We start from the raw sequence: 18,064 nt of genomic DNA, 5'->3' as shown, positions 1-18,064 counted from the left end.
TCCATACAAGACATCCTGTTGGCTACTTGCATCTACTTATTACCTCTATTCTCTTATTGCAAGACTAGTTGCCCCTAAGTTAGTAAATCAGTTAGAGGCAGAACCTCTTATTTAATATTTTATATTGTTATATTAAGTCTTTTTTATGTTAAAATGTTTAAATATATATTTTTCTTAATTTCTTTTTTCTCCTAATGTTGATCTGATATTACCCAGAATTTTCTTAGTCTTTTAAATTTTAACAGACTGGAGCTCAAGCAATTTATATTTGATTGCTGATATTTGAACAAGTCACAAGTTTTGAACAGCTGGTGTCAGAGCTTCTCCTAGTGTGCCACCCTTTTTTGGTGCAACCTTCGTTTTGGCATTACACATTTTTTTTTTTTTTATAGTACTTTATTTCACAGATGAAAGTTCAGTGTTGGAAAATACTCAAGCACTGTGCTTGAACATCAACTGGTACATTACTTGAGTATTTGCATTTTCTGTCACTTTATTCTCATACTACATTACATTTAAGAGGGAAATATTATAGTTTCACGTCACTATATTTATCTTTACTTTTTGTAATGGATTTTTTACATTGATGTATTCGAATCATGTTCTTCTTTTCCTTTGGGCTGTTCCCTTTTAGGGGTCACCACGGCGAATCATGTGCCTCCATCTAACTCTATCCTCTGCATCCTCTTCTCTTACACCAACTACCTTCATGTCCTTTCTCACTACATCCATAAATCTCCTCTTTGGTCTTCCTCTAGACCTCCTGCCTGTCAGCTCCAACATCAGCATCCTTCTACTAATATAATCAGTCTCTCCTCTGAACATGTCCAAACCAGCTCAATCTGGCCTCTCTGACTGTATCTCCAAAACATCTAACATGAGCTGTCCCTCGGATGTCCTCATTCCTGATCCTATCCATCCTCGTCATTCCCAAAAACAACCTCAACATCTTAAGCTCTGCTACCTCCAGCTCTGCCTCCTGTCTCTTCTTCAATACCACTGTCTCTGAGCTGAACAACATCTCTCGTCTCACCACCGTCTTTAACAACTTCATTTTCATTCTCACTGAATAAAACAGGCCTCACAGTTTTCTCGACCCATTCCAACCTGCTTGCACACAACTTTTCACCTCTTTTCCACACTCTCCGTTGCTCTGGACCGTTGACCCTAAGTACTTTAAGTCAATGCGCATGCGTGCCTGACCTCTCCACTGGAAGCTGACGTGTCAGTTTTGTTATGGCGGTTGACAGGCACGTGAACTGTTGTCGTCATCAGGAGCAAAAGAGTAACCGACATGGCGTCGCATTCTGTTTACAAGGTAAAATCATACAACAACTCATGGATTAACACTTAGTTTTCTAGGTTAGGCAAACTTTAACCTGTGTCTAGGTTACGTAGCCATGTTAGTCTGCGTTTATATTTCCTTGTTTACCTGCACACATAATGCTAGTGAGCTCTAGAACTGATTTGTTAAGGGTAACTGAAGTTAGCTGGTGTTAGCTGCTGTCCTAATGTTAGCTTACTTACAGCCCTAACATTAGACAAACTGCGGACACGGGTCTTCACAGTCTTATCATTAGTCAGTAATTTATGTTCTAGTTTTAAATACACAACATCAAAAGTGATCTAACGTCTACATTAGCAAGTCGGATGAAACGTTGGGAGACGTTTGTTAAGCAGAAGTTAACTTTTTTCAAAAAAGCTAGCTAAATTTAGATTAATAACTGAACAGCAATTTCTCAAAACAGAGGTGGTAGAAGTACGCATACTTTGTCAGGAATTAAAAGTATATTAAACAGCATTGGAGTTAGCTGTTGTTAACGTGATCGATAACATGTTTTGTTTCGCAGTTGTTTCATAAATAAGGTTTATTGGGGGAAACAACACATAAGACAGATAATCATTCAGCAAATGTTTCTCATACCAAAGGCTTCTGCTAATTAATAGCCATAGGTAAAAGCAGTGGAACCAGTTGCGACCAGTTAAACCTTATACTGTGGTATTCACATGAAGAATCCAGTTTAAAACGATCTATGACACTGCAGATATAAGGAAGGCTCAAACTGTCTAGTTGGTATCTGCTCTTTGCTTTCAAATCAATATCTCAGGTTATGGAATCCAGTCAACTCTGTGCCACAGACAAAACATAGAATACATCACTTATGAAGCTTATGATGTTTTCCTGAAAACATGGAAATAACTTTATAATTTGATAATGTTCAAATAAGAAATTATGTATCAGTATTATAACATGTAAAATGAAGAAATGTTTAAGAATCTGTACTATTTGTAGATCAGAAATTACTGATCTACAAATAGTACAGTACATAGTACTGATCGAAACTCTCCCTCACATTGTTTCAAAACCAGATACACATGGAAAGCCTGGAAAATATAAAGATATTGGTTAATCCAGACAGGTTAGCTGTGCAGCATCTCTTACCATGGTGATGATAACATATGATGTTGAACCTAATTGAAACTAAGCCAGTTTTATCATTTTATTTTTACTCTTTGCTAATCTTAGTGTCCCGTCTGTGCTGCAGGTTATATTTGAACACGAAGGTGTTTTCATACACCCCAGCAGTGATGATGAGGTCATCGAGCAAGATTTACTCATTTCAGGGGCTCTTCGTATCCTCGACAAGGTAAAACTGTTGTATTAAATAATCTGAAGATTTTTTTGTGTATGTCAGCAAAGAGAGAAAATTGTCCAGTGGAACGTCTTATTATTTCCACTGTCTGATTAATTGTACTATCAACAGCAATGAACTTTTTTTTTGACGCAGAGTGGTGCAGAGATTTCATCTGATATAACTTTTTACAACCATAGCAGAGCATTTTAACTGTGGTTGCTGGTTCTTGTAGAGTACGTAAATGTGAATTTGTGCGTCCACTTTATAAACTTTGTGTTACCTTCTTTTTTGAAAAGCATGGATTAGGCACTATGCTACAGCTTATAGTTAGCATTGGGTGCTAAGGATCTGGAATATATTTTTGGGGGGCAAATGAAGTCTGTTTTTCCATAGATATATACATTTCCCTTCACTATAATCTCAATTTACCTTAATATAACAAGCTACCTCTTACAACACCTGAGCCCCTTTACCAAAACATTTGTCTGATAACCTGCTCTCTCATCCAACTGACTGGATAAAATGCAGCAAGAGGAGCACTCACACATTTTTGCCAAGGTGGCCGCATGCTTACCTAGAATCTTTAGGTGAATTAAAAATCCTGCAGCCTGGCTGAGAAAGAAAGGAAGCTGTAAAGGAGCGAATTGTTCTGGATTTATAACACAATACAAAATAATTGCGACACAGAACAACACGCAATAATATTTTTTTCTCAATTAAATATGTTATTATTAAAGATGAGCTAGTTGGACTTTTAGAATAGTGAAAGAATAATGACCCACTTCCTCGCCTGACCTAAACCTTGAGAACTTGTGGGCCATTCTTAAATGGGAGAAATATGGTAAAGGAAAACAGTCCACCTCTCTGAAGTGTCTGGGATGCTGTGGTTGCTGCTGCACCAAAATTAGATTTTCAACAAATCGAGGAACTGACTCCATGAATAAAATGTTATAACTGTGATTGAAAAGAAGGGTGGCTACATTGGTAACTGTTTTTGTTTTGAAATGTCAAAAAATGTTGTAAATGTTGAGTTTATTAATCTCGTTTTAAAATAAACAATTGAGATGGGAAATTTTTCCATTCTTCCATAATAATTCTGCACACTAATAGTTGGCCAATAAATGTGCACACCTTGATATTCTCACAAGAAAGCCAAAACCTCACTTTAACTTTCTTAAATACTTCTCTGGTCTGAGGTTTATTAACATTTTGGATTGACTGAGAGTAATGTAGTTGTTCAACCTTAAAAAAATACAACTTATCTAATAATTGTGCACACAATGTAAATCTTAACTAAAATCAAAATTGGACTCTGCACAGCCCTAAGTTTACTGCCACATACAACACACAGGATTTGCAGTGAACGTACAACACAAATGATTTGCAGTGAACATACAATCTAGGGATTCCTGACCCTGATGATGCGCACTGTTTCATATAGTGGATATATACTGTTAATAGCACAGCGTGTACTCATGTGTATGTGTGCATGGTATGTGAAGTAAACCTAGAACATGTGAGACTATGCTTGAATAAGCTTGAATATATAACTGGATATTAGTTTCAGCTCTACATGGGTGTTTAAAATGTGGTTGTGTGTATGATACAACATTTTGTGTCTCCTCTGTCAGGATGGAGAGATCATTGTGGAATACCGACCTCTGGAAGACACTGTTGACCCCTCAAACATGCTGTGTGCTGGGAAGGTTGGTCTCAGTTTGGTGTTTGATAGATAAACCTTCACCTTTAAACTTTTCTACATTTCTGTCATCTCACTGAAACACCATTCATCAGATTCAGTCCAAATAAACCCAGCTCCCCATTCTGCATATTCCTGTGGTTTCATTCTGCTGTGTTGTTGCTACAGATCCAACATCTTCATGATTTAATATTTACTGCTGACAAACCACTCCACTGTAGTAAATTGGCTTCTGTTGAACCACATGTATATTCAACAGATTAGTAATCAGATCACTCCTCTTCTTATCCTTGCAAATAAGCAAAATTCACTGATTGTAATCGTATAGTGATAGTGTTTTTTGGAGCATACAGACAGCAAAGTAAGAGGCAGGCAGCCTTGTTTTCACAGCTAGATGATAAAACTCTTAAGTTCAACAGTGGACTGCTGTCAACTGACTTCCTCAAACTTTCTGGAAGACTTTTTTATTTTCAGTTTCTCTAATTCACACAGGTATTCTGTCTTGCTTCAGCTTTCCTTCATTCCTCTGTTTTCCAGAGCAGACCTTCACCTCTCTAGATTTTCCTCCACCTGCTCTCACTACAAATCACAATGTCATCTGCAAACATCATAGTTCGTGGAGATTCTTGTCTAAAATCATCTGTCAGCATGTCCATCACCAGAGCAAACAAGTAGTAGAGTTAATCCTTGATGCAGACCCACCTCCACCTTGAACTCCTCTGTCACACCTATAGCACACTTCACCACGGTCTTACAGCTCTCATACAAGTCCTGCACCACTCTAACTTTTCGGCCACTGCAGACTTCCTCATACAATACCACAGCTTGAAACCATATTGCTGCTCACAAATGGTCACCTCTGTCCTTAGCCTAGCTCCCACTACTCTTTCCCACAGCTTCATTGTATGGGTCTTCACCTTTATTCCTCTGTAGTTGCCACAGCTCTGCACATCTGCTTCCCTCATCCAATCACATTCCTGGCACCTGTCAATACATTCCTATCCTTATCTTTAATCACCCTAACCTGCTGCACATCCTTACCATGTCTATCTCTCTGCCTCACCAATCTGTACAAATCCACCTCTCCCTTCGTACTGTAAGGACACACAGTATATCAACCTTCCTTCTCTACATCATGTCAACCAACTCTCTAGCCTTCCCTGTTATAGTCCCAACATTCAAAGTCCCTACTGTCAGCCCTACACTCTTGGATTTCCTCCTTCCACCTCTCCTTCTTTGACCAACAGTAGCCCTATTTCAATCAGCATTCTGTAGGTCAACAGTACCTGTGGTGGTCCCGACCGATCCGGTATGGAAGTCAGATTTGGTGTGCAAGTCATGATTTGCATGTTTAATTTGGCCTGTGTTGTACGTCGGATGCCCTTCCTCTGTATTTATCCAGACTTGTATATAATAATAAACATAAGTGTATGCATTTCCTCAGGACTCCAGTTCAGTGGTGGAGTGGACTCAGTGTCCTGGGGACAGGTCTCATCAGTTGTTGGAGACTCAGCAGAGCTATGAGACAGAGTGGGACATGGTCAATGCAGTGTCCTTCAGGAAGAAATCCTGCACAAATGGAGAGGGTGAGTTTATCTACTGATATCTTTCCACTGCAAGGGTAAAATATCAGCTCTGCCCCACTAGTTGTTTTTGTGTTATGTAAGTTTCAAATATTCTTTAAGTTCTGTCAGCACTGATTCATTTTAATTCTATGTGCTGTTAAAGAAACACATCTGCTTTGGATGTTAAAGGAAATAAGTATTGTCTCTAAAGAGTCACATTTCACTGAGCTAAGCACATCAGTAAATCACAAAGATGTCAGGCTGTGCTGTTTTACAGAAGTGTTTCATGTCCTCTCGAAGTTCATTCTGATCCTTGTATCTCTTACAGTAATTGGTGACTATTTCAGTCTATCAGCAATTTCCTTCTGAATCTGACTTTGTGTTTATCAGGAACTATTTGATACAAATTCTGGGGCTCCTGGTTCAACCATGTGTTGTTTATTGGCTTAACTTATTGATATGGTCTAAATGAAAAAATAACTTGGAGAATGTGACTCTGAAATTATAAAATTTAAGCTGTATCACTCTGAAACTGCAGAAACAACCACAGGAAAGGTTTCAGAGTTCAAAATGGTGAAACATAACAGCAAGTAATAGTAACTTTATCCTGCAGTTTGTTGTAGTGCTCCCAACCAACAGCTGTCTGTAGTTTCCTGTTCCCTGTCGCTTGTCTATTAGGATCACTGAACCACAACCATGAAAAGAGCAGGTGGGCACTGACCTTCAGTGTCAGTGACCTTAAGTCCGTCACAGTGAAGGAGGAAGGCTGGACCTTTCTAATCTGCAAACTGAAGGAGGCAAGTACCCCCCTCCCCGCTCTGCACTTCCATCAGGGGGGCAGCAGAGAGTTCCTGGAGAGCCTGAAGAAATTTGCCCTGCTCACAGAGTAAGTACCGGAGTACGATTGCTCTGTTAAGACCAAATGAAGTGCACGAAGGAGTAAAACAAACCAGAGTGTGAATTAATTGGACTAAATAACGGAGGCTTGAAATCACCTAGAGAGTGGTCAGTGACTTCTGATAAATCCACTCATACAAGCATCCAAAGCTCCTAACGATAAAGAAGTTTTTATTGTTGACATGTTTTTAACAGAGCAGCTCTTCACTTCCCATTTCTCTTAATTCTTGTGATTTCCATGTAACAAATGAGACTCTGAGGACAGCACGCAGCCTGTTCCTCTCTAAAGAAAATATCACAGAGAGCGTGCTTCTCTATCTTAGCACAGATAGCTGTTATTAAAGTTCTTATCAAAGCCTTTCATAATGAAATCGTCTAGATTAAGTGCCGGATATTTTCAGCCCAGCGAAGGAGCAGCTTCAGTGTGATTGTGTTGTCTCTCATTAGACTATGTTAGAGAGTGCAGAGATCAGGGAAAGCCACGCAGACTGTTTACTTTATTTTAAAGTCTTTCTTTTGTCCTGGCATCTAAATCTTTTACATCAGAGTAGTAGCTGCTTCAGTTTTTGTCATTACTGTCTTTACGCCCCCTGAAGTCAGATCTCTGACTTGGGAGTCAGACAACCTGAACAACCCATCTTTCAAAATCCAATATGGCTGCTCCATTTTTTAACAGAGAAAAAGCTGTTCTATTATAAAAATATATGCACTTTTGTCTTATTTGTGTCTCATTAAAACATTCATACACATAGTACTGTTAGAGTTATATCTGTGGATATGTTGACTACAGCATTTTTATGCACAAAATAGTGCATTGTTACAAACTGATGTTGCTAATCTGGTTAGAACTGGTATTCTTATGGTAAACTAGCTGGTCAACTGGAATGTGGTTAACTGCAGTGTAATGTCACTCTGAGCTTCAACTTCCAACTTCTGAGATCAATGGAATGCATCATACTTGACCTCTCTCCTAAACGAATGTGTCAGAAACAGCTCAACTAAACTGTCTGTGAATGTTTCCATGTAAATAACTTTGGGGGGGGCATTGTGTGCTTGTAGGTCTGCGAGTGATAAGACGTGTCTTTTGGTCAGTACTCCAAACAAAGCTCTGTCCCAGTCCTTTGAGAATCTTCTGGATGACAACACCTTCGGCCTCATTCATGTGAGAAGCTGAAACCTGGCAAACACAGCTCATTGCGGACATCCCTGTGAATCCTGATAAGTGGATAAAACCATGTGTTGAGTTTAAATTAAAGACCTGCGTTTGTCTCCTACAGAAGTTCAGAAAGGACCCGTATGTGACAACCCTGGGCAGCTTCTCCAAAGTTACCAACTACCTATTTGATGCTCTGCGGGGGACAGAGGAGCAGCACCAGCGCCCTCCAGAGGAGGTGGCCGACCTGCTAGGTGAAGTCATTCCAGGACTTGAAATCAACCAGCAGGAGGAACCGGGCTTCGAGGTTATCACCAGGGTGAGAGGAGACTCTACTTGGCTGCAGACATCTTCTTTGTAATAACGAACAGATCATACATCATCAGGAATACATTTCTATTTCTAGAGGTTAAAGGTTTTCAGTTCACATTAGAGTTTCTAGTTCATTAGGAACTTTGCTGTAGTAAAACCTCATAAAGGTGATACTTTTTAGATCGGTTCAAAGAGGAGCTGATTGAGCTGCAGTTTAGGACCTGGATTGGGTTATAACAGAGAGGATTTTATAGAGTTCAAATAGGACGATAAACAATCTTGATAATTATTAGGAGGTAGAGCAATTATCCACAAGCCCCAGGGTTGTTGGTTTGATTCGCGGATCTTCCTGTCACGTGTCGAAGTGTCCTTGAACAAGACATTGAACCCCAACTTGCTTCAAGTTGCTTCCGGGGGGTGCAGGCCAGCTGCATAGCAGCTCCCCATAGTTGTGTGTGTGTGTCTGTGAGTGCGAGTGCGAATGGGTGAAGGACAAGCAGTGGAAAGTGCTTTGGTTGCCAATATGGTAGAAAAGTGCTATATAAATGCATTTACCATGTATCAAAAGTTCCCTTGATAAGGATGATAAACTGAGAAGCAATTTTTGATCATTACCTGACATGTTTGGCCAAAACAAATATAATAGCATGCTAATATAAACAGAATCAAATGTCCTCACAAGACAAACAAATTATCTTGAAGAGAACTCATGTGACAAACCTGCAGGTTTCTTCTCGCTGTACTGCAGCTTTCTGCTGCAGAGGTAAGTGAAACCCGGAGTTTGTATATGTGAAAAGGGACTGTTTTCAGACACTTACATTGGCAAAAATCACTTAACTCTGATGATACTCATCATTAGAAAATGGCAGTATGGCCTACTGAACATCCAGCAGCAGTTTCTCTCTTTTTTCACACCGACCACTGCATTTATTGGTTAAAATAACAAAAGACGATACATTCTGTGAGAAACACATTACATTAACCTGTGTTTACCTGTGTAGATGCAGAGTTTGAGATCATGACACAGGAGGTTTTTAACTCAGAAAAACATGTCAGCATTGGTATAACAAACCGATCATTTCAGAGACATTTGGTTTAGATCGATTGGAGACTTTAGAACCAGTTCTAGATTTTCAGACCTTTTGTTGTTGCATATGTGTTGTAATGCTGCTTGTGAGCTTGTAGTAAACAGAAATATGACTTGACTGTTACTCTGAGAGATGGACACTGATGCAGGACATACTCTGTATTTATCTTCTCTGTTTTCTTTTGTAAGTTTTTCCCAAGCATATTTAATTTTTCCCACTGTTTGTGCCAGATTGACCTCGGGACGAGGCCTCAAGTGACAAGGAGGGAGCCTCTGTCTGCAGAGGAGTGGAACAAACACCAGGATCCAGAGGGCAGGATGGTCAATGTCCCACACCTCAAGCTCCTCATCTTCAAAGGGGTAAGTGGAGTCTTTCATTACCCAGTTTCTCTGTTTTTGGAATAGGGGGAAACATATACTTTCAGACAATCACTGATAGATGGCAGAAACTGTCATTAAACTGAAAAACAGCAGAAACACCCACTGCAGTAAATCAAAGCTTCTTCCTCATGGAAACAAATTAAATTGACTTTGTAGCGATGAACTGTGCTTTCTTTAAGGCTCTAACTTGCAGGACAAAGGTCATTTACATTTTCAGCACATTTTCATACTGAGGTCAGAGCAGATGTTCAGAAATAAGAATGGATGTTGCTTTGTGTTGTTTTTTGTATTTTGTATTTTGGGGCGGGGTTGAGGAGCTGATAGTTGATTGCTAAATATATGGCAGTGGTTTGAGTCCCAGCCGGCACATTATACACTTCTCTCTCATCCCTCGTTTACTGGCCTCAACTTTGTATTGTCAAAGAAATGCTCAGAAACTTTAATGCTCAGAAACACATAATGTAATAAATATGAGGTCATCAAGCCACCTGTAGTACAGGACTGCAGACATAGACTGCCCTTTGATTATGGTCAGTTTTTGTCATACAGTAGCACATAAGTCTGGGGCACAATCACCACATTCTTATAATTCCTATATCAGGAGCTGTCTCTGAATGGGTCCCTAAATACACAGAACTGACAAGAAATTAACACAGGCTAAACCCTCACATCAGATGTCATGTGTCCTCTATCCATCTTCTCATTACTGTTAATGTATATTTGTGAGATCAAACATTTGAACACTAAGCTGTATGTTTGTTGTGTATGATCTGTGTTTACTGATTCTCTGATCATCCTGTGTCTTTGTCTCCAGGGTCTGTGTCATGCAGGGAGGAAAGAGGCCTGGAAGTTTCTGCTGGGATATTTTCCCTGGGACAGCACGCTAGAGGAGAGGAAAGCTTTGCAAAGAAGCAAAACGTATGAAAACTCTTTCACAACCTCTATTTATTAATTTAGGAGCTCTGGTTTCCAGCTGTCTGAACAAACAGGTGATGTGGTGGAGCTAAAGGAAATCAGCAGAAACTCATTATATCTGGTAAAACTAATGCTCTTTTGGTGTTCTAAGTTTTTAAATGTTTTAATACTTGCATTTTTGAAAGGAACCCTGATGTTTTCAGTGTTTCTTATCAATATTATTATTATTATTATGCACATTAAAATGGCTGTGTGGACTTAAGGCGGTATTGTAAGCAACGAAAACATGTCCCTTGTCCAACATATCGTAGGGCTGTTATAAACATAAATCAATTTAGTTTAATAACTCAGTAACTCCAGTGTCCAAACACTTTCTCCCATGCATTCTCATTTTTCAAGTAAGAAAATATCAAAAATGTTCATCTTTGAGCTTCTCAAATTTGAGGATTTACTACTTTGCTCAGTTGTTGAGACAATAAATGAAACATAGGTTAAAAACCTATAGTCAGACATTCTCCTTTATTTGCTCTTTGAAAACTAATGTGGTTATTGTGGGTTATTACATTGGATATGACATAATTGTTTGGTGTTGAAACTGTGTTTGTGTGTATTACAGCGACGAATACTTCAGGATGAAGCTGCAGTGGAAATCAGTCAGTGAGGAGCAGGAGAGGAGAAATTCTCGACTCAGAGACTACAGGAGTCTGATTGGTGAGAAGAATGATAAGGCTTTAATTTGTGCAAGAGAAAACAGGAGGAAATACGTTTTGTTTCACTTAAATTAAAATACCTGGAGCACCTCACCTCTGTGTCCCTTTTCTGTATCAATGAACCTACAGCATGGAATAAACAAATGTTTTAGCTCCAGTTGTTGTCATCTATTCACTCATATGCTCTTTTTTTTTCAGAGATATGTGGAACCAGCTGGTTGAATAAATTTCCAGTCTGCTTAGAATTAGTATTTGTTTTTCAAACAAACTGATGGTTTCCTCTGTGACTTGAATTTGGGAGTTTCAGATTGTAAACTTTTCATTGTGTGTTGTGTTGTTTTCAGAGAAAGATGTGAACCGAACTGACAGAACAAACAGGTTCTACGAAGGCATCGACAACCCTGGCCTGGTTCTGCTGCATGACATCCTGATGACCTACTGCATGTATGACTTTGACTTAGGTGAGAGGTTATCATCAGTCCTCCTCCTTAAAGTTGTGTTTGTTAAAGAGCAGCTACACAATTTCTGTTGCACTTAGTGTTGGTGCAGGTGATAGGCACAAGAGTTGACCATTGATGTAGAAAATGAAGAATATGAATGTAAAACACACCGATATCTGCATCAAGAGCTGAAGTAGATATTTAATAGCAGAGGTACAGCTACAAATTCAGGTTTATGACAAGACCCTGTAGTAAGCAGTTCCACTTTGTCAGTTTTTCTAAGTAGCCATTAACAGCCGAGGTCTGCCTTTTCTCAGGTTATGTTCAGGGGATGAGCGACCTGCTCTCTCCCATCCTCTATGTGATGGAGAACGAGGTGGATGCTTTCTGGTGTTTTGTCTCCTTCATGGACCAAATGGTGAGTTTTAGTTTAGTCTGAAGATTCCTGATGACTTTCTGATGTTTACATTTAATTTCAGGTACATTTTGGTTGGGATAAGCACTATGTACTACTAAACCCACAGTCAGTCCATGCAAAGTGTGTGCTGTCCTGTGTACAGTGTACATAAATGTGTTAATAGGACAATTGTATACATGGTGTAAAGATCAACCGAACTCTGCACGCTCAGCAAACTCACTGCCATTATTCAAAAATCTGCTGAAAACAGAACTCTTCCGCACCTTCCTATGCACTTAAATCTAATAATAAAAAAAAACTTCCTCCCTGCTCTTTCTTTTACTTGCATCTCATGAAATGTAAAGACTTTTATGATAGGACTTTCTTATTTCTGCTTCCTTATACCTCACGTGTATGTCCCTTTGGATAAAAGCTTCTACTAAATGTAAATGTATGCATATTTGTTTTTAGTGTTCTTTTGTGTTCTTTGTTCTGTTGTTTAATCTGTAATTATGACATAAAAATGTTGCTGAATCCCAGAGTTCCCAGAGATAAACAACAGGTCACAAACAGCTCCAAAGGCACCAAAGGCACCAAAGGCAGCTAGGTTAGGAGTCTTGCCTCACAGCAAGAAGGTCCCGGGTTTGATTATCGGACTGGACAGGGACTTTCTGTGTGGAGTTTGCATGATCTCCCCGTGTTTGCGTAGGTTTCCTCTGGGTCCTCCAGTTTCCCCTACCACAAAAAACGTGTCTGTTAGTAATCAGGTCAGGCTGGCCCATAGTGGGAGCGTGCTCAGTCGCAGTGGTTCAGGACTAACCCTCCATCTGATCATCTGATGCAATTATGTTGTGCACCTTGTATGTATAATGACAAATAAAGCACTTTAGTACACCAATGATACGTGCAGTCCATAAGCTCAACACACTTTGTAATTTGGCTTCAGAAAACAAAACAAAAAAGTTAATCAAATGTATCTGCTGTGTATAAAAAGTTAGCACGAGGGCTAACACCTGGAATAAAATGTCCGCACACGTGCAGCTTTAATATTATAACCATTTTGTTTTGGTTTGTTGTGTTCAGCACCAGAACTTTGAGGAGCAGATGCAGGGAATGAAGACTCAGCTAATCCAGCTCAGTACTCTGCTAAGGCTGCTGGACCTAGCCTTCTGGAACTATCTGGGTAACAGTCTACTACATGTGATTAGATATGTGTTATTGTTGCAGCGTCCTGACGTGTGTGTCCGTGTCTTCCAGAGTCCCAGGATTCAGGTTACCTTTATTTCTGTTTCCGCTGGTTGTTGATCAGATTTAAGAGGGAGCTCAGTTTCCAGGATGTTCTCAGACTGTGGGAGGTCAGTTTCTCTTCATTGCTGGGTTGTTGTAAAAAAAAATCTTCTTAGCTTCTGTAGATTCCTCCTGTAGAGTTTGTTTCCACCCGTAGGATCAGGATTCATTTTACCATGTTTAACTATTATCTTCATGCTTTTAACTATTTACCTGTGTCCTCCCCTTCCCCAGGTGATGTGGACCGGTCTGCCCTGTCAGAACCTTCACCTGCTGGTCTGCTGTGCCATCCTGGACTCAGAGAAACAGAAAATCATGGACGAAAACTATGGATTTAATGAAATCCTCAAGGTGAAAACTGAGCCAGTCTACATTACATCAGCAGTTCACTGCTCTGTGGAGGGTTACACATCTCCTCTTTGTGAAACTGTAACACACTCAGAATACTGTTATGTCACACTGGATGTTTTTTCTCAAACCAACTCAAGTGTTTTTTTGTTCTTGTTTGTATCATTTTTTTTCCAGCATATCAATGAGCTCTCAATGAAGCTGGACATTGAGGAAATTCTTCAGAAAGCAGAGGGCATCTGTCTGCAGATAAAGAGCTGTAAGGTATGGTCATCATTGCCATTTTCATAAGCTACATTTATTGTCATGGTTTAATTAATGCTTTATAAGTAAAACCTAGGAATTTAGTGACAGCTGCATAACCTTAGTTTTCTTCAGGTCCTTTGGAAAGTTTTAAATATGGTCATTATTAGGTTGATGATTTTAACATTGAGTTTATTTCAATGTCACGTTTACATTTACATTTAGTCATTTGGCAAACGATTTTATCCAAAGCGACTTACAAGTGAGGTACAAGGGAGCAAAAAATCTAAGTCAAGGAGAAAACATTGAAGCACAGAAAAGTATCAGAAGAAGTGTTAAGAGAAGTGTTAAGAGTAAGAGAGAGTAGAAAGTTGTTGTTTTTTTTTTTTAAGATTTAAGTGGAAGGTGTGGAAGAGTTCCCTTTTTAGCAGTTTTTCAGCAGTTTATTCATATTCAACCTGAATAATCAGCTTTAATTTGTCACTGATAAGTTTTCCAACCTGGGCATTAGCCATATCTTAAACGGTACTCTAGTGGTCTAGAATCTTTTATTTGACCTGTTGTAACCTGAAAGTTATTGACTTCATTTACAGTATTTCATTTTTCATGATGAGTATAAATTCTGAACCTGAGATAAAACAAGATTAAGAAAAATGAATGGAAATAAAGTAAAAAAGAATCAAATATATTGTTTGTATTATCAGTACAGTAGGGAAAGAAAATAATCATCTCCCCACTTATTTTTACAACATTAAATCATGGTCTGTATCTTAAAATTTAAAATAAACATAAAACAATATAACTATTTGCAGATCATTATAATCTACCAGTAGGATTAGGAGTCAGTCAACTGTAAAATTCATTAGTAACTTTTTAAACTTAAATTGAGCTTCTCTCTCAAATCTGTGAATGGTTTACCAGTAAAAAGCTCAGTGTTTCACTGAGAATGGGACAGACAGTGCGACTAGTTTTTAGTTGCAGCTAATGTGTTGTTTGTGTTTCTCAGGACCTTCCTCAATCTGTCAGTGCCATCCTGGGCTTCAACACAGACGTCTCTGACCCAAAAGGATATGGATCTTCTGGGGCTCCAAGGTTGGCACAGCGACAGGAAGCCTGCTCCAATGGACACTTAAGAGAAACCAACTCTCACAACAGCTGCAAAGTTGCCTTCATATCATAGAGAAGAGCAGATCTAAGCAGAGACTGCGGAGGATTGCCATTAGAAGAAGAGGATGTAAAAAGGATTTCAGATTATCCACAAACTTATTTTTGTAATTTCTTGTATCATATTGTCTTTGATTCCTTTTCTCCTAATCAGGATATTTTGTGAAGCTGTATTCACAAGGTGGGTGGGGCTAACTTCATTGCAACCCAGGAGTGGGGTTATTATTGAGTGAGATGGATTAAGGCCACTTTGTGGTGTTTGCATGTCCTCAAGGGCACACATTTGTTGCTGCATCAAGTCTGTGTACACAAAGACATTACCTCACACATGAACTAGGACATAAGCAGGAGATAAAATAAATTTTTCAGACCAACATGAAAAAAGCACTTGTGTAACAGCTGAAGAAGAATAGAGTCAAGGATGTAGAAGCCAAAACCGTCACAGACCTGGACAGGTGAAGAACACTAATGCCGACATGAAGACACATTCAGTGAGGAGAGCATTATCTTTGAGGTCTATCCAGAACAAACTTGCAGGACTGCATTCATAATCTTGATGATTTAAAGTTTTCTTCACATTACGGTAATCCAATGATATGTCATCTATGATAGAGATCAGCAGTAAAGCAGCTTCTCTTCTCTCTTTTTCATTCACATTTGACTGTGAGCTGGTTAAAAAACATGAAGATTCAGTTTAAAATCTGGACTGAAATGACAAGAGCCAGTTCACTGTGATTATTCCTTGGGAAGGATGAAGTTAACCCCCCTCAGACAGAAAGATATGCTATGATCTCACCTTAGCTCCAACAGGATGTTTTATTGGCTGCACATGCAGCAGCTTCCATCAGCTCTTCTCAGTATTACTGCTTTGACATGAAACTGCTGGTTATGGGTGGTGATGTGCCTGCTGGAGATACAAGTTCTCCTTGTGCTGATTTGTCCTTTTGTATTGTAAAGCCAATGAACTGAAGCAGTTCATGAGTCGTTTGTTAATGGGGATGAAATGGGATTAATGTATAGTTGGCTGAATCATCTCTGTTCTGAACAGATGTTCAATTAAAGAATCATGTGGCTTTATTGAAACTCTGTCACAATGTCATCTAAAAAAGCAGATGAATTACTCCAAATGCAGCTTAAAATATGACAGAAGTTTTAGAAACATAACTGTTGTTTCCCTCTTGCTGTGTGAACCTGAGCTGGGCGGTTGGTGGTGGAGCAGAGTCTCTGTTTGCTGCAAAAAAGGAAGAGATGATTCAAAGAAGACACAGAGGCGGAACCATGGTGAAATATGACGTCTCTGTGTGTATGTATGTGAGGCATCAGTATAAACACATCTCAGGTTAAATTGCAGGATCCATGTTTGTTATCTTTGGTATGTATTCACACAGCAACTAAATACTAACAAAATCTTCTTTTCCTTTGGGCTGTTCCCTTTCAGGGGTCGCCATAGCGAATCATGTGCCTCTATCTAACCCTGTCCTCTGCATCCTCTTTTCTTACACCAACTACCTTCATGTCCTCTCTCACTACATCCATAAATCTCCTCTTTGGTCTTCCTCTAGACCTCCTGTCTGGCAGCTCCAACCTTAGCATTCTTCTACCGATATATTCACAATCTCTCCTCTGAACATGTCCAATCCACCTCAATCTGTCCTCTCTGACTTTATCTCCAATACATCTAATACGAGCTGTCCCTCTGATGTCCTCATTCCTGATCCTGTCCATCATCGTCACTCCCAAATAGAACCTCAACATCTTAAGCTCTGCTACCTCCAGCTCTGCCTCCTGTCTTTTCTTCAGTGCCACTGTCTCTAAGCCGAACATCATCTCTGGTCTCACCACCTACTTGAACACCTTTCCTTTCATTCTCGCTGATACTCTTTTATCACAAGACATACTGTCAGATTCGGTATAGAGGTCATGATTTGCACGATTGATTTTTGCATGTGTTTTATATCTGATGCCCTTCCTGACACAACCCTCTGCTGTTATAGTCTCCCCCCAAACACACAAAATGAAGACAAACCATTCAATCACGCAGTTTGTTTGTTTTATGTCTTTGTGGTCAAAGTCTCCCTGGAATTTCTGCATTAGTTTACAACTGTTTTGCAGCTCTTCAGAGGCTTCAGGTAGTGTCCATTAATCAAGGTTCAAATGTGACAGGACATTAGTACAACAGTCTGTGATGCTGTGGTGTCAGGTCGTGGCTCCACACATCAGACATTTCTGCTCATTTAACAAACAAACCCAGTATTAGCTGTTAGAGGCTGTACTAATGCTCTGAATGGTCTGCTCTAACACACATTTACTTTGTTTATACAAGTCTCTTTATCTGCAGAGCACATGTGAAAACAACTATTGCTATTCATGCAGACATGAAATGTCATCATCTTGTTCATGATTAATCAAAACAGAAGTAAATTATTAAAAGTTGAGCATCAGATTAAAATCAGTAACCTTATTACTGCACAGAAAACAACTTAAAAACCACTGCTTACTACTGCTTTGATGAAGATGGAGGACAATGGTGTTTGTCACAAACTAGTTTATCAAAATTTAAATTAGAATCAAAGACAACAGAGAGGTTTAGTGACTGGGAGTGAACCTTCACTGATGGAGCCCCAGTTGATCTGATTGTTGATAAGTCTGCAGTTTCTTTGCATAACCAAGTTAAATATCAGTGAAATTCAAAGTTTTATTTTCTGTTTTTTGACCAAGTTGTATACAAACCCAGTCAAACAAGAACTCAGCGGCATTTAGGGGGTTAATTAAAACAAATCTCTTTCAATAACAAAATACCCCAACAAACAACATTAATGTTCCATAGGGG

At 39.2% G+C, this 18,064-nt stretch overlaps 1 protein-coding gene across 1 annotated transcript; it reads left to right on the top strand.

The window, feature by feature from the left end:
• The first annotated feature begins 1,176 nt into the window (after nt 1-1,176).
• Nucleotides 1,177-16,317, top strand: tbc1d15 (TBC1 domain family, member 15). Its single transcript, XM_067492837.1, has 17 exons — nt 1,177-1,318; nt 2,547-2,648; nt 4,268-4,342; nt 5,780-5,921; nt 6,579-6,786; nt 7,857-7,959; nt 8,075-8,269; nt 9,581-9,709; nt 10,545-10,648; nt 11,262-11,356; nt 11,700-11,816; nt 12,113-12,213; nt 13,276-13,375; nt 13,450-13,547; nt 13,714-13,830; nt 14,005-14,091; nt 15,077-16,317. The coding sequence occupies exons 1-17, from the start codon at nt 1,295-1,297 to the stop codon at nt 15,248-15,250; spliced, it is 1,971 nt and encodes a 656-aa protein (XP_067348938.1). The 5' UTR covers nt 1,177-1,294; the 3' UTR covers nt 15,251-16,317.
• The last annotated feature ends 1,747 nt before the right edge of the window (nt 16,318-18,064 follow it).

The sequence above is a fragment of the Channa argus genome, chromosome 23 (genome assembly GCF_033026475.1).
Source record: "Channa argus isolate prfri chromosome 23, Channa argus male v1.0, whole genome shotgun sequence".
NCBI lineage: Eukaryota > Metazoa > Chordata > Actinopteri > Anabantiformes > Channidae > Channa > Channa argus.
Note: the sequence above shows the minus strand (reverse complement) of the source record. Positions and strands in the feature narration are given on the sequence as shown.